The 16,398-nt window shown below is 49.7% G+C and overlaps 1 protein-coding gene across 16 annotated transcripts in view; it reads right to left on the bottom strand.

Moving 5' to 3' along the window:
* Nucleotides 1–16,398, bottom strand: part of CTNND1 (catenin delta 1) — a 44,915-nt gene that overhangs the window by 15,319 nt on the left and 13,198 nt on the right. For 7 of the 16 annotated variants that reach the window (XM_069553194.1, XM_069553198.1, XM_069553201.1 and 4 more), the window contains exons 2-6: nt 8,005–8,121; nt 6,549–6,815; nt 4,539–4,610; nt 3,656–3,808; nt 2,717–3,252 (exon numbers count right to left, since the gene is read on the bottom strand). In XM_069553194.1, the coding sequence (XP_069409295.1) occupies nt 2,717–3,252; nt 3,656–3,808; nt 4,539–4,610; nt 6,549–6,743 (956 nt within the window). In that variant the 5' untranslated portion in view covers nt 6,744–6,815; nt 8,005–8,121. Of the gene's footprint in view, nt 1–2,716; nt 3,253–3,655; nt 3,809–4,538; nt 4,611–6,548; nt 6,816–8,004; nt 8,122–13,981; nt 14,398–16,398 lie in introns of those variants that run through there. The other 9 variants (XM_069553207.1, XM_069553209.1, XM_069553205.1 and 6 more) reach the window with 3 other exon arrangements.

Below are 16,398 nucleotides of genomic sequence, written 5' to 3'. Positions count from 1 at the left end.
AAGTGAAAAGTGAAGTGAAGTTGCTCAGTCGTGTCCAACCCTCAGCGACTCCGTGGACGGCAGCCTTCCAGGCTCCTCCATCCATGGGATTTTCCAGGCAAGAGCACTGGAGTGGGTGCCACTGCCTTCTCCAAGAGTAGGCTACTAAACAGTAGGTCAAGTAAGATTCCACTTCAGGAGGGAAAAATAAGGTCAGAGTGTGTTTACACGTGTAAGGAAAAGAACACAAAAGAAAAGCATAAGAATTTAAGGGAAGTTCTTTATCAATGGCTGGTTTCGTGGTGAAGATGTTTTTACTTTTATTATTATTTTAATATAAAGCAATTGTAAAACAATCACCATAATGATTTTGGTCACTTTTACAAGTGGGTCACGACATTCTTTCCTTTGTCTTACAAATAACAAAGCTGTGCCCAGAGGATTAGATGACTTGCCTCCGGCTACACAGCTTCTGGCAGAGGCCCAGCCAGAACCCAGGCCTCAGGGTCAGTGCTCCTCACTCATCTTTCTGCCTGCCGGTTTTCACTTGACCTTGGAGTGCTCTCCGAGGCCGAGAACAGGAAGCAGCAAATGTTCTTGGCTAGTCGAGCAGGTTTCTAAGTCCAGTACCACCGTGGAATAAACCCAAGAACCAAGCCCAAACCCTCCTTCTTTATGTCAACTGCTCCAACCAGGGACAAGAGAATGACCTGGCCGCCAGCACTCACTCAACCCACTCAGTCCACTAATGAGGAAGTCGGGAAAAGCACGCCTGTCACCAGGAGAAGGCGCCGCCACCCGAGGCCGCCTCCTCTGGTGATGGCTGTACCTGGTGTGCCCCCAACCCCACCCCAGGATAAAACATGAGTCACGTGGGGGCTGGATACCTGAAAGGTGAGTGACTCAGGCCTCTGGCCTGGGCCCAGCCCCATCTGCTGTTAACCACAGCTGCCTAATATGAGTAAAATGAGCACCCAGGCATCTGCTCTAGAAAGTCATGACCTCACACAGGAGTTCAGCAACAGCTGGGAGGACATTCTTACCATCAAGACATCCGTAAATCTTCTCCTATAATTCTTCTTAGTTTCTTTGCTCAGAAAACACTGTCTCTGATTTAGTCTAAAACAAGGTTGGCAGCCCATGGGCCACATCAGCCCCAAAACTAAGAACAGTTTTCATATTTTTTGAGGGTTTTGCTCAGTCACTAAGCCATGATCGACTCTTGTTGACCCCATGGACTGCAGCATGCCAGCCTCCCCGTCCTCCACTATTTCCCAGAGTTTGCTCAAATTCATGCCCATTGAGTCGGCCATGCTATCTAACCATATAATTTCATATTTGTAAAAGGTTGTATAATGAACAATGACACACAACAAAAACAATATATTATTTGTAAAGCCTAAGTTAGTTCCATGGTCCTTTATAGAAAAGGGTTAGGGCTTCCCTGATAGCTCAAATGGTAAAGATTCTGCCTACAATGCAGAAGACCTGGGGTTCAATCCCTAGGTCAGGAAGATCCCCTGGAGAAGCAAATGGCAACCCACTGCAGTATCCTTGCCTGGAGAATCCCCATGGACAGAGGAGCCTGGCGGGCTACAGTCCATGGGATCGCAAAGAGTCGGACACAACTGAGCAACTAACTTTCCCTTTTTCAGAAAAGGTCTGGCAGCTTCCACTCTAAAGCGTTTTCTTGGTGTAAACCATCTACCCGTCCACACATCAGTTACAGCCTTTTGCACGTCAGCAGTACAGTCAGAACTAGTGAGCCTTTCAGGGTGTCAGTAAAGTACCACCCTCTAAGGAAACCAGTCCATCTCACGTCACAAATCCAACATAAGAGGAAAGAAGCCAAGCACAGGATTAGGGTTTTTGTGAGATCAAGGTTTTTAACTTGAGATTCAAGCCACCGGCAGGGAGGGTTCTTACATATACCTTTAGGCAGTTCAGACCGTAAAGAATCTGCCTACAGGGCAGGAGACCTGAGTTGGGAAGATTCCGCTGGAGAAGGAAATGGCAACCCACTCCAGCATTCTCACCTGGAGAATTCCATGGACAGAGGAGCCTGGCGGGCTGCAGTCCACGGAGTCGGCAGACACGACTGAGCACTAACACTTTCACTTTCAACTGTCTAGTCGGCTCCTGAAAGCCTAAAATCCTCAACCTTGTTCTTAACACCAAACAAGTGGAAGAAATTCACAAGAACAAGTATGCTATAGCTTCAGATATCAGGTTCCAAATGGGGCGTCAAATCTTAGGCAGAAAATAAATAAACTCTTGACACAGAACCAAAGGCCTCTCCTCAGGACACAGACCAATTAACTGTCACAGGTTGTTTTCTATAATTAGAATACATGGTATTTATAATGAAAAAAGGAGACCAAAAAAACCAGGTGAGGATTTAGCAAGATCAGAAGAGGGACGATGAGGCCGGTCTCCTACAGACGCGGGCGGGGGAGGGGCCCGATGCCGCCGCCCCCGCGGGGAGGAGCCGCCCCCGCGGGGAGGAGCCGCCCCCGCGGGGAGGAGCCGCCCCCGCGGGGAGGAGCCGCCCCCGCGGGGAGGAGCCGCCCCCGCGGGGAGGAGCCGCCCCCGCGGGGAGGAGCCGCCCCCGCGGGGAGGAGCCGCCCCCGCGGGGAGGAGCCGCCCCCGCGGGGAGGAGCCGCCCCCGCGGGGAGGAGCTTGAGGAGCTGCCCGCCCGCCGCCCGCCAGGCGCTGCGCCGCCCTCCTCCCTGCCCACCTGAGGCGCCGCCGCGGGTCAGAGGGCGTCCCTGTCCGCCGGCCCGTGCCGTAGTCAGACATCATGCCGTAATCCACGTCATCATAGCCCATGCTTCGCTGGTCGTCCTCCAGCCCGTAGGGCTCCGGATGAAAGCGGTGCAGATCCACGCTGCTCCCGCCCACCCGGACCTGGGGCTGCGGCCCGTAGACGTCCTGCCGGCTGGGCGCCCGGTAGCCTTCCATGCTGGGCCTGTACCGCTCCTCGATGCGGGTCACCCGCGACAGGCTGCCGTAGTTGTCGCCGCTCCCGGGATACCCGTCCTCATAGTGGCGGCTGTACCCGTCAGGCGGGTAGTGGAAGTTCCTGGGGAGGGTGGCCGTGCCTGCTTGCCCCACGTAGGGACCAGGGCCCCCGTTGCCGTTCTTGCGGAAGTCACGGCCCAGAGTCTGGATGTAGCTGTTCGACAGCGATGAGGCGTCTGCAGGCAGCCCATCGGGCCCCATAGGGACTGGCTGCGCCGTCCGAGTCGTCACAGTCTTCACCACTTTCTTGACCTTCGAGTAAGGAAAGAGAAAAGGAACATTAATGACACGAACAAATCAAGCTTAGACTCCAGACCCCTCTAAGAAAGAACCCTCTGCTCCCAGCTCGCTTTCCCTGGAAATGCCGAGCAGTCGCACCGCCTCCCCTTCGGTCTTCCGGGAAGTCTGCAGGGAACAAACCCGCACTGGCAGCCACAGTGCCTCAAGGAAAGCTGCCGAGACTCTTCCTCATTCCATCAGGCTTTCTCATATCTCTTCCAGCTTCCCCGTCCAGCCAGGGCGCCCTTTCTCTACACCTTCACTACAGATCACGGGCCCTTCCGCCAGCCTAGTGAACTGCCCAGCCCTTCCCCTCAATAAAGGCCACAGGAGGACGTCCACCGTCACCCCAGACCTTACGCAAGTCTCAGCTTACTGTGGTCTCTGTGCGCCGAGTGGTTCCATCGTCTGAGGTCTCCACAGAGACCACAGACATGGCGCCCTCAGGGTCCTCTTCCGTGTAGCTCTCCACAATCTGCCCCGGCTCCTGCATCCTGGGGATAGTGCTGTATAGAAGGTGGCTGTGATCCTACACGGGAGAGAGAAAACGGAAAGAGCCACTCCTAAGCCATATACAGTAACGATCCCTCCCAACAAGCAGCACAGTCTCCCTGAGGACAATGCATCTTCTGAATTTTTAGGAGTGACTGTTCCCACTTTCCCAACTTGTACAAAAGGGCAGAAGACATAAGTTCCCAGTCCCATTCACTTAACAAACAGGGACTGAGTTAACTATAGCTACATCAACAACGCCCTAGTGGCAGAGACAGCAGATATACCGCCCCAGTTCTAGTCATCTAAGTGAACATGAACTGTGTAAAAAACAGCTATATCTGTATCTGAGTAAGCCTTCAAATAAAACAAAGTTTACCCAATAAGAACCTTTAAGATGAACCAGAAAACCTCAGTAAGAGCTATCTTCTGAATGGCTCAGTGTTATTTTTCAGATATGCCTAAGGCTCAAGACCAGCTAGATTTTAGGGAGGGATTTCTGCAAAGTAGAACCATGCCCACTCTAGAAAAGGGATGCAGTAATTGAGGGATCAAATACTAAATCAATGGCCAGTATAATTAAGTCCAAAATAAAACCATATATATACTTTGAAGCTCCCCTTTTTTCCATTTTCTTCCACTAAATGAAACTAATTAATGACAGTTTACAACGTGCCAGGTAATTTAGAAGACACCAATATGCTCTCAAGCTGGGAAAGTAAAAAAGATATGAGCAAACAACCCAGACCTTGAACCAAAAGAGGTACCTGGGGTCCGTTGAGGTTTAGATCTGAAAATTTCTGTCGCTCAAGGTCAGCATCGCCCACAAAGCGGCCGTTCTGAAACAGAGCCCACAGGAAGACAGTTCGATTCGCGGCCTTCTTCTGCTCTATCAAACACAAATGACCTTTTTCCAAACAGGAAAAGGGCTTTCAAGAAGGCATGTGTGGCCTAGAGTCAGTACAGATAAAAGAACCACATCACGCCTTAGACTCAGCACCTCAGACCCGCAACTGGGCCTGGAGCTCGGGCGGCCCGTCCCTGAAGCGTGAGACTGCGAGGGCTCTGAGGGCAGAGGTGCTCGCATGCTTTGGTCAGCTCTGTTCAGCGCCTCCCTAGCGCCCTCAACAGTGCCTGCACATCCGAGGCACTCAAAACTCTTCTGAATAAGGTAAGTTCCCCATGAAATCTGTTTGGAAAGCCATAAGAACATAGGAAAGTTGGAAAAGCTAGGGTGTGGGGTTTCCAAAAGCCTTTAGTGTTTCATGCATCTTCACACTCTATAACCTTGGGAAACTCCCACACCAGGCAACTTTATAAAGAAAGAAGCAAGAGATAGGAGTTCCTCTTTCCAAGCAGGAAGAAAATAAGCATCTCAATCCCCTTTAAGCAAACAAATGTCTCAATATCTTCATCACCAATTATAAGATCCACAGAACACATTCAAAAATGTCGTTAAGTTGCTCCATCTGAAGCAGCAGGGTTAGGGTTAGGGTTAGGAATAATCTCATGGCCTTATACTATGTAAAACACATCTGACCACTCCCCTTCAGAAAGCATGCACTGAGATTCGGCCACCTTGAGAGACTCTTCCCTACCCTACTCCCATTACGTAGGACGTGTAATGCTGTAGGCAAAGGAAGTTAAACATTATTTTCAGGAAGAAGGAAGGGTGTGGTTTCACTGCTGAGCAGAAGTTAAAAATAAAAGAGAGAGACTCCATGTAGTAAATCCTGGAATTCCCCACCACCTCCAAGGCTGAGCGGTCCTGCTCTCCTTTGCAATATATACCCCTCCAACCCTAAGCCTCTATTCTTATTCCTGTAAAAAGCCTAGAAGCACTGCAAACACACAGCTTCCAAATTCCTGATCGTCCCCAATGGAGATTATATCCTCTCACTCAACAAGCTCCTTAGCCTGAGGGACCTGCTCCATTTCAAACATTAATAAGCAATCATGAGCATGAGCATTGCTCTCGATTCCCATCAGGATCTCTTAAGACAAAGTCTATCAGGCAGTGCCTACCACACACACACACACACACACACACACACACGAGCACATACACGCACACACGCACACACACAGACAAAACCTCAGACAGATTACATCACAGCAAAGTCAGACTACAGAAACCATAGGAAACACAAGATACTTCTCGTTTGGAACACCAACTCACTCCAGAGTCACAGCCGAGTCAGCCAACCCAGAGACCACTGGCTCCTGCGGTCATCTGGCTTAAATAGCAGCATGATGCTCCCTCTCCAGCTCTAACCAAAAGAATTAACAATGACCCCCTTCTCCAAAAAATGACTTGCACAGCCAACAAAAAGAGTGTGGAGCCGGAATACCCAATTTACCGACACTGCCACGCCTCTGAGCAAACTGTTCTCTGAGGGAGAATGAGGATGCAAGATGTCCAATTTCCCCAACCACGAAGCAGGCATTTAATATCCTGAATTTTTGATATGGAGGAAGGGGGAAACCAGGAAAAAAAAAAAGTAACTTGAGTACAGCTTCAAATTATATGATCTGCCACTACCAGAAGGGCATCCCGACCCAGAAACCCCACTGCAGCCGACAGGAAGTCAGATGGATGCTTCGAGAGAGACGTCTACGCAACTCGGCAGAGCGGCAATGTCCTCTGTCTTAACCAGTCCCAAGCGCCCTGCGAAGGCGATCACGAGGCAGGGGCACGGGACGCCCGCCGTGTGGAGAGCAGCCTCCCCGAGGGGTCCGTGTCCGCGGGCAGGCCTGGCCGACGGACGGAGGGTTACCTGGTGCCGCCGGGTGAGCGTGCCGTTGGCCAGGAGCGGGCTGGCGTCCTGCGGGGAGACGCGGACGCGCTCCAGCTGCGCCGAGACGTGGCGCCGCTCCTCCTCCAGCGCCCGGGTCAGCTTCTCAAACTGCGCCTCCTGCTCCTTCACGGAGGCCAGGATGCTGGCGGGCGACTCCACCTCCGAGTCGTCCATGGAGGTGAGGGCAGGGCAAGAGAAGGTGGCCCACTGAGGGAGGGGGGGAGGGAGGAGGCCCCTCACTGCACACTACCGGGGAGGCGAGAGAGGGGAGAGAAGGGCACAGGTCAGAGAGGACAGGCGCACGGTTCACCCCAGAGCCAGAGATGCCCCTCGCGGTCTGCCTGCAGAGAGCCGCCACCAAGCCTGGGCCCGCCACCGGCGCCTGCAGCAGCAGGGTCCTCTGCCCACTACCCTCTGTAACAGCGCGCCCGGAGCAGCCGTTGAAAGCAAAGGTGCAACCAGACCCATGCCCTGCACTGTCAGTAAGAGAGGATGGGGCTCAGGACGGCTCATACACGAGATTAAAGTCAGCTCTATTTCTCAGTGAAGCTGCACCTCCGCACCACAGACAAGCATTCAGGGTCCTGCGGGGCTAGCCGCCTCTCGAGACAGAGGGGCAGGGCAGACCTTAGTTCCCGCCCCCCAGGTCCGAACACTGAAACTGCGGCGGTGGTGACAAGACACACTGAACGAGCGTGCTAAGGTAAACTACCAACAAGAAATGGAAGAAGCAGAAACAAAAAATGCTCCCACCACCAAAGGCAGGGAATAAAACTTAAGGCCCCCAAACTGAATAGCACATATATAAAGGGGCTTTCCTACTTTTCAAAACTGTACTGCAATATTGAAGGCAGAACGTGTGCCTTGGCTAACGGACAAGAAAGCAGCAGAATAAAAAAGACTGCGCAGAAAGGAACCATTTTCAGTGACCTCCACATCTCGCTGTGGAGTAGGAAAAGGAGCCATCATATGAAACTATAATGAAGTTATCCCTTCTAGCAGTTCATAGACTAACCTTTAGTTGATGGCTGGGACTTCCTACACCCCTGCCATCCTGAAGAAAGCTCTAAATAGGCTCCATTTTTGCCTCTTTACTTATTCCAACTAAAGGTAAACATCCAAGCACCTATAGGGGATTTGTGTGTAACTACCACCATACGCTGTTCCGAACTGAAGGGCGCCCCACACCCTGTGCCGTGAACTACCGAGCTGGCTAGCGAGTGGAGGGGCACCGCAGTTGCACTGTTGGGTCCAGTCTCGCTTCTCTCTCTTACGAGCTGGCAGTGGGAGACTTTCTGGGGAGTCCCAGATGCACCATGTTGAAAGGTGGGTTTCAGAATAAACCCTCTCCTCTATTTCCCACCCGCTCATCAACCCCTCCAGAAAAAAGCACTTAACAATTTTTTATTGTTAATAAACATATTTGTATACACACCTGTTAAGAGAAGGTCGAAACTGATTGGTTTAACAGAAAACAGCCCAGGCTAGATCCAAAGTATCATGGGAGAAGCATCCCAGCCACCACAGCAAGGAGGAAGCAGGAAGGAGAGAGCTGTAGGGACACGTGGAGGAAAAACAGGAGTGAGAGGGGAATAAAATATATCTGATGTATTAAAAAAAAAAAAAGGAGCAAGGGCAGATATGGGGGAAGAAACATCTGGGAACGGGGGTAATTTAAAACCTGACCTGGAGTTGCTTAATATGACAGACCCCCTTTGGACTTTGCTGTCTTCAAATACGCGGACCCTGAATGTAGCTTTCAATAAAACCTGGATTCTGCGGTCATGTCAGAGTTTCTCTACCGCTACTTCTGCAGAGCACTAGGAGCAGGTTATAATATGGATAGAAAATTCATTGACCCCCTGTTCCCAGCAACCAAATTGGGAAAACTGCTTTAGGAACGCCCTTCCGCCTCCTCCCCACCCCTGAGGCAGAAACGTCAAGAGCCCAGTCCCAGCATGCCCACAAAGACATTGGGAAACCAGTGCAATAGTCGTGCTGGGGAAGGCATGTGGGGACTAGTCAGGCTCAGCCTTTTGCTTCAGTTCCCTTTCCCACGCTCCCCAGGCCCCGGCCGAGCACAGACGCGCAGGCCTGTCTGCTCCAACGCACACGCAGCATTCAGCAAGCACAAGTGTCCAGAGGGACTAACAGACAGGCGCCCAACAAACACCCTGGGCTTCCCAGTGGCTCAGCTGGTAAAGAGTCTGCCTGCAGTGCGGGAGACCTGGGTTCCATCCCTGGCTTGGGAAGATGCCCTGGAGAAGGGAAGGGCCACCCACTCCAGTACTCTGGACTGGAGAAGTCCATGGACTGCATATCCATGGGGTCGCGAAGGGTCGGACAGGCGGAGGAACTTTCACTTTTCAAACTCCTTAATTAATTCTCCATCCCCCAGACTCCTCCCAGTGGGTCCAGGCCCTAAGTCCAGGAACGAGGTCCTTCAGCCTGCGCTCTGGGCTCCCACAGCCACTCACCAACCCCTGTTCTTCCTCTAAGTTCAAAGGCCGCTGTCGCTTTCTCAATCCCCTACATAGCAACAGGTCACTCAAAAGTCTTATTTTTAAAAAATATTCCTCCCTTTCATTTTTATTACTGAATTTTAAGCACTTGTGCTCACCCACTATATTAGTGACCTACGAACCTTCCATACTAAGAGGACTCTGAGCTCAAGAGCTTCTCCCAGGTCAGTCTGAACTGTAGTTACTACTCGGGCAGTCTCCACCCTGTAATTTTCTTTGCTAATAAAAGACCAAACTACCACTACTATCAAGCATACAGTGACAACATTCCCTGTTGCAAAGAGAAACTGTCAGTCTGCCATAAAATCACCACCTTTTGACCCCATGACTTTAGGAAGGGTAAGGAGGCTCTACCCAGGGCTCCAGCTTGGGAAGCAGGATCTGGAGACGTTAGCTTCTCCCATCTCCATGGTTTTTAAAGCGGACCACCCAGCCCTAATTTGGAGAAAGTGGAAGCATGAAGAAAGAGAAGATCAGATTCCTAGGACTAAAAGCATGGGGGAGGCTTATCTGCCCGGAACAGGGCAGAAGCAGAGCTTTGCAGGACAGAACTGGACTCAGAAGACACACCCCGTCCCAGCTCCGCCACTAGCCAACGACGGCAGCAAGGCCTGCCACGTTCTCGTCTCTAAGGTGCCAACACCGCCAGCCCAGCCTAGCCCAGAGCCACAGCGAGGAGCAGCCAAGACAACGTACATTATATAAATGTGGGGTATTAAGTTGTTTCAAGATTTAGTTTTTATCTCCCAATTACATTACTTAATGATAATGCCTCAGCCTAAAACTATTTTGTGAACTAGTAGATGAAATTAACTGGGTCAAGGGCATAGCTGGGTTCTAGGGAGTGCATGAGCTGGTTTCCCTACTCCAGCACTATTTACTAGGAGGTCCTCCCTAGACCCGTGTTTCTGGGACGCAGGGGGCTTCTCTCCAGCGCCTGGCAGCCATCAGAGAATCACACGTCTGCTATGACCGACTCTCGATGCCCTGCTTGAGGCTTTAGCAGTTTATTAGCGAGGAGAAAGGGAAGGTGAAAGAGCTAGCAGTCACTGAGTGCTTTCGATTTATTATCCTGGCAATCCTTCCAAGGGCTCTAAGCAAGCTTTACTGCAAATGAGAAAACGAGCTACAGGTGAAGAAATTACCCAAGGTCTCAGTTAATAGCAAATTTTGAACTTAAGTCGAATATAAAATGATAGTCCAACACCTCTCTCCTACAACTCTTAAAAGGTTTATTCCCAAATATCAAAGGAAAAGGGGAAAAGAAAAAGTTTCTATTTATCTTTAGGTTAACAGGTTACCCATAATGTCTCCATATAAGAAATAAGTGGGATTAAAAAAAATAAATAAATGGAAAGAAAGCATATGTGGGGGAAGAGAATGAAGCAGTTAGGGTAAGCTATACAGGACATCACCTCACAACTCTGAGACTTGAGTCTCATGCCAAACATACACAGCATAAGAAACAAATTATCCTAGAGACCAGAATCTGCAAACCATTAACTAATTTTGGCAGTTAAGAGTCAGGAAAGCCTCAAGACTACAGGCCAACACCTTTACCGGTTTGCTACTTTTATTTTCAATGGATTACACTTGTCCTCCCTAAAAACAGGTCATGGGGAATTCCCTGGCGGCCCAGTGACGAGGCCTTGGGGCTTTCACTGTCACAGCCCCAGGTTCAATCCTTGGTCAGGGAACTAAGATCCTGCAAGCCATGCAGGAAAACCACCACCCGCCCCTCCCCCGCGAAGAAAAGCTCACTGAGGAATTCCCAAGGTGGGGGAGGGAAGCAAAGTGAACACGCGCAACTTGCAATTCACCTATCACTAGATTTTCTGAGAATACCTTTCTTTATTCTTAACAAGCCAAGACCTATAGTCCCTGAATTTATAGGGTTCCTATATTCAAGCACGGACAATGGTAAATAATATCCAATCTCTTCTATAAGAATTCTAAACCAAAAAAACAAAGTTGGATTAAATTAGATACCCAGAAAGACCACACAGTTCAACAATGTCAACCAGGTATCAGGGCAAAAAGCCACTTGCCCACAGCACAGTCCCCACGATGATGCTCTGCTGTGAACAGGCTGCAGAAACAGTGTGGAATGAGCATTCTTAGAGGTTAAGAATATCAGCTTCGGAATCACACTGGCTGTGTTCAAATCTCAGCTATGTCACTTCTTAGCTATATGACTTTGGGCAAATCTCCCTAATCCTCAGGTTTCTTTTCTGTAAAATGGAGAAACAGGGAGAAACAAGACACACAGGACAGCTGTGAGGATGAAATGAGGCGCTCCGTGGCAAGCACTCAGCAAACGCCCCACCGCACGGAAAGCTACTGCTACCACACCGCTGCAAGGAGGCCCCGCCAGTCCCCCCAAAGGAGACCAGTCCTGAGGATTCGCTGCAAGGACTGACGCTGAAGCGGAAACTCCAGTACTTTGGCCACCTGACGGGAAGAGCTGACTCATCTGAAAAGACCCTGATGCTGGGAGGGATTGAGGGCAGGAGAAGAAGGGGATAACGGAGGATGAGATGGCTGGATGGCATCACCGACTCGGCGGACATGAGTTTGAGTGAACTCCGGGAGTTGGTGATGGACAGGGAGGCCTGGCGTGCTGCAGTCCATGGGGTCACAAAGAGTCGGACACGACTGAGCGACTAATACTACTACCAACAGCTAACATAAAGGACTAAGGTTTGGGAGGTGTTGGTTTGGAGATGTTGGTTCCAGAGGTGTTGCTGGGGCATTTGAAGAAACCACTCATCCCCGAAGGCGGCCCTTCGCCAATAACTGTAGTTCCGTAAACTACAGGCTATGGGAATTCTTCACACTCTTAAGGGTTGTGAAGTCGCTCAGTTGTGTCCGACTCTTCGTGACCCCATGGACTGTAGCCCACCAGGCTCCTCCATCCATGGAATTTTCTAGGCAAGAGTACTGGAGTGGGTTGCCATTTCCTTCTCCAGAGGTCAAAGGACCTGGAGTTCAAGACCTGGCTTTGCCAGAAACAGACCGTGAGACCTTGGAGAAGTTATAAATAACCCAATGTAAGTTTTACTTTTTGTTAACTTTTCAGAGTTTAGCTTTGTAAGATATGTAAAACTATAGACAGGGTGACTCTGAACCTCTCTCCCACTTCCACACAATTCAGCTAAGTATAACCAAAGTGATGACCAAAATTAGGCATATAAATCTCTGTGGGAAGAGGAAGATTATTTGTCTTCAGATGGAAAACTCTAAACCCCAAAAAACAGTCTTTGGGCTCTGGAAGAAACCAAGAAAAAAGAAATTTTATCTTCTGTAGCCAGGTTCATAGGCAGCACTCTTCCCTTCTATTCATTACAGAATCAAAGATGAAGTTATGTCTTCCCTCTAAACGCAATGATAAGCAAAAACTGCATCATCCTAGGGATCCCAGACAGCTTGTTTAAAAGGTACAGACAGAGCCACCTACTGAGGGACAGACATCAAGGAAGCACAGCGCCCGTGACACCACAGAACAGAATCAAGCCAAAACGCGCAGGTGTTCTAGACATGCAAGGGCATCTATTGGCCTCGACTGGCATTTGCCAAGTTCAAACCAAAATAGTCCGGTTCAACCACACAGAGAGAAAACCTACACTTAATTGTTAAATCAAAAGGAATATATTTTGTCGATAGTTTTCCAGGGCTTCTTAATCACAGAGTGCTTATACCAAAGTCCAAAGTCTAAGCACCCCACCCACCACTTGAAGTTCCACCATCTGAACTGAGAGCAATTCAAAGCTCAGTCAGAACGATTCTAGTGTTTCTCCCTGCTGGAAAGACTCGCTCCTACACTAACTCAGACCCTGGACAGGATCTGCAATAAGACGGAGAGAGGACTATGTTCACTTCACAACCTCCTGCCAACTGCGCACTTCTCAGAATTACAGGACTGATGTTCCAGAACCTGACCTGCCTCAAGTATTTAGCAGTTTCCTTGCTCCCTGTGACAGGCCCAGCTTCTCCACTTAAGAGCACCCGAAAGGCTGACCGAGGAGCCTCTAAAAGGAAGGACTAGGTCTCACCGCGCCCACCACTGCATGCATGCGAAGTCCCTTCAGTCATACCTAACTCTTTGCGACCCCGTGGACTGTGGCCCACAAGGCTCCTCTGCCCACGGGATTCTCCAGGCAAGAACACTGGAGTGGGCTGCCATGCCCTCCTCCAGGGGGTCTTCCTGCCCAGGGATGAGCCTTGGCAGGCGGGGGTTTGTTACCACTAGCACCACCTAAATCTCATGAATTAAGGGAGTCTGGTAAATCACCCTCCTCTTAGGAAAGAGTGACCATGCTATCTCACTGGAGTTTCTGAGGAAAAAAAAGGAAAACAAATACATGAAACATTTGGGGGTTCTGTTTTGTTTTTAAAGAAATACTCCTTGTTAAAAGGCAGCTGAGCTAGCAATCTCTATAGGTCACTAGGACACCTTAAATATTCTAGTTACCTGTTCCAGGATTTAAATGTTTTTTACTGTGACTTTATAAGGAAAAAAAAAATCACCTCCACCATCTTGACCCTAAATTCAGAAACCAGATGGAACATTCTTATTGCTCTGGAACCCCCCAAACCGTAACATACTAAAATGGCTAAATGCTAGGCTGGCTTTGAAGCAAAGTAAGGGTGTGGCTCTCGTCTACTGAGGGGGCCCAGGACTGAGAGAGTATGGAAAGAAACAAAACCTGCTTCTCTGGAGGGCGCATGACACACAGGCAGGACTGGTCTAACAAGCCCTTCTGATCTCTCGGGCCAGGCTGCCTCCTCCTCCTCCCCCACTAACCACGTGCCTCTCCAAGGCCTTCCGCTGGGACAGATAGCACTGAATTTTCTCTCAATCCTGAGTCTGAGACACGTCGAGTTACTTACCTGTATCCCTGTTGCAACCCTGACAGAGGCACCTCAGCCAGCCTTATAAGGAGAAAGCAGAGCTTTAGGGAGAGGCCGATAAGAAAACAAAGATAAGAAGGAGGGGCCAAAAAAAAAAAAAAAAACCAGAGGGAGGTGTCAGACTGGAGGAAGGGGAGAGGCCAAATGCCTTTCTCCATTCTACGAAAAGTGGGAGAAAGAGAGGGAACTCAGCATACAAAAGCAAACTAGGAAAAGTCTCGTCAAAACGGAACTTCTCTTCTGTCTCATAAAAGAGAAATGCTAAAATTAACTAGGATACCTTACACTCTTCACTACCACAGGCTAGGAAAAAAAAAATCCACGGGAAAAAAGCTTAACCTTAAGGTTTACTAGAGGTCACCCAACTGTTTGAGCTCACATTCCTTTTTTAAAGTGGCAGCTTCTCACCGAACCGCCTAACTTTCTATCTCTGGTATTCCCACTGACTCTTTTGCCCATTATTTGAACATGACCTGGAAAAGCTGAAGGCATATAACTGAATCATATCTACAGTCCAGCTTCCTCAGAAAGCCCTGAGCAACAAGACACCCGTTCCATCAGGTTTAGGCTGCGCCTCTTTTGACACAAGCAAGAGAGACAAGTGTGACTCTGTGAGGAAATCACGAGGTGCGAAGGCCCTATTTCAGCCGAAGGGCAGATGGCTGAAGGAAATGCTTCGCTCTAAAAGAAGAAAATATGACCGTACAGGGGGAGAATATTTGTGAGCTATTAATTACTGACCTCTGCCTATAAATGAACATACACGCTCTCCCCAACAACCTCTGAGGCAGCGTTGGCCCCTGCTGTAGACGAGTAGACCTGCACATCAGAAGGACTCCGTGTCCTGCCCAAGGTCAACACAGCCAGTGAGTGGCAGAAACGCATCTTTTCTGCTCCAAGTCCATGTTCCTTCCCCTTGAAAGGCTGTAGTGAATATGAACTTTCTATGTTTCTTGCGGTTAAAAGTCATTCTAATTCAAATACCGAAGGTGACCAAAGGTAAATTTTGGGGCGGTGACCAAGGGTGAGGTGGAAGCATCTAGACCTTTGGGTATTGCCTTCATTTTAAAGAGCAAGACCTTCCTCAATTCTGGAGAAGAGCCAGAATTGAAATACCTTAGATTTCTCATTTTAAAAGGAACAAGAACTCAGGAGAAAAGCTAAGAGAAACAAAAGAAGTGTTACTTTGTACAAATCACCTCCTTTCCCCCTGAAAGGCCTGCTATTGAAATCTGGCTACTTGCCACATTCTCTAAGCACAGCTCAAGAAAGAAAGTCTAATCACAAACATCCCTACTACCATTTTTAATGTGACACCTCCCTAAACCAGTAGCAGAGATCGGAGGCGGGATGGAGGGCAGAAGGAGCTAGAAGCGGGGGAGACTGTGCTGGCCAGCATCAGAACAGAGGGGTGTCAGCAATCTGCCTCCAGGGCAGCTGTCCTCCAGCGTCGTCAAAGGCCGCTTGTGTGCGTTTTCAGGGACGAGCCAGCTCGTGAGAAGCTGAAGACTCAGCCACCCAATCCACAAATTGAGAAGAGATGCCTGTTTCACAGCTGGAATGGAGGGCAGGGAAAACACAAACCAAGGGGAGCTGGGGGTGGGGAGGGGCGGGGCGCTACAGGTGCTGCTTCAGTCCAGACGAGGGAGGGTGGAAATCCCTGAAAACGGCCAACCATGGCCCACTGGAGTGCAGAGAACTGCCAGCGCCTCTCAGCACTGAAAAGCGGGGTCGCGGGCGGGCGCTCCCCTTCGTGGCCCAGTGCTGAAGGTGCCATGCTCCCAATGTAGGCAGCTCAGGTCCGGGCCCTGGCCAGGGGCAATGGGTCCCCCCGTCACTGGCACAGTGAAGTGACTAAATACAGAGACCATTCTTGTTAATAAGTAGGTTTCTCCAGCTCCGTACGGACTAAGGCATCAATTGGAATTGCCTGTTTCTACGACGCATGAGACAGGGTGCTCGGGGCTGGTGCACAGGGATGACCCAGAGGGATGGGATGGGGAGGGAGGTGGGAGGGGGGTTCAGGATGGGGACACATGTACACCCATGGCTGACTCATGTCAATGTATGGCAAAACCACTACAATATTGTAATTAGCCTCCAATTAAGATAAATAAACATATTTAAAAAAAGGAATTGCCTGTTTCTATCCTTTTCAGACTCAACACCATATCTGCAATATATACCGTGAATAACATAAAATAAACATCTACCTCCTTCTAACAGTCCTTCCTTAATTAAATCCTAGAGATCTATAAATAGTAGCAGCACACATACGAAAAGTCAGGGAACCCCAATAGTAAGAGACGGTCGCCATTTATTTAACTCGAGTGCTAAATGCGAAAGGCACAGTCACAGCTCACACTCCCTAGCCCTCGGAGAAGCTCACTGCCCTG

This window comes from Ovis canadensis, chromosome 15, assembly GCF_042477335.2.
Source record: "Ovis canadensis isolate MfBH-ARS-UI-01 breed Bighorn chromosome 15, ARS-UI_OviCan_v2, whole genome shotgun sequence".
NCBI classification, from domain to species: domain Eukaryota; kingdom Metazoa; phylum Chordata; class Mammalia; order Artiodactyla; family Bovidae; genus Ovis; species Ovis canadensis.
Note: the sequence above shows the minus strand (reverse complement) of the source record. Positions and strands in the feature narration are given on the sequence as shown.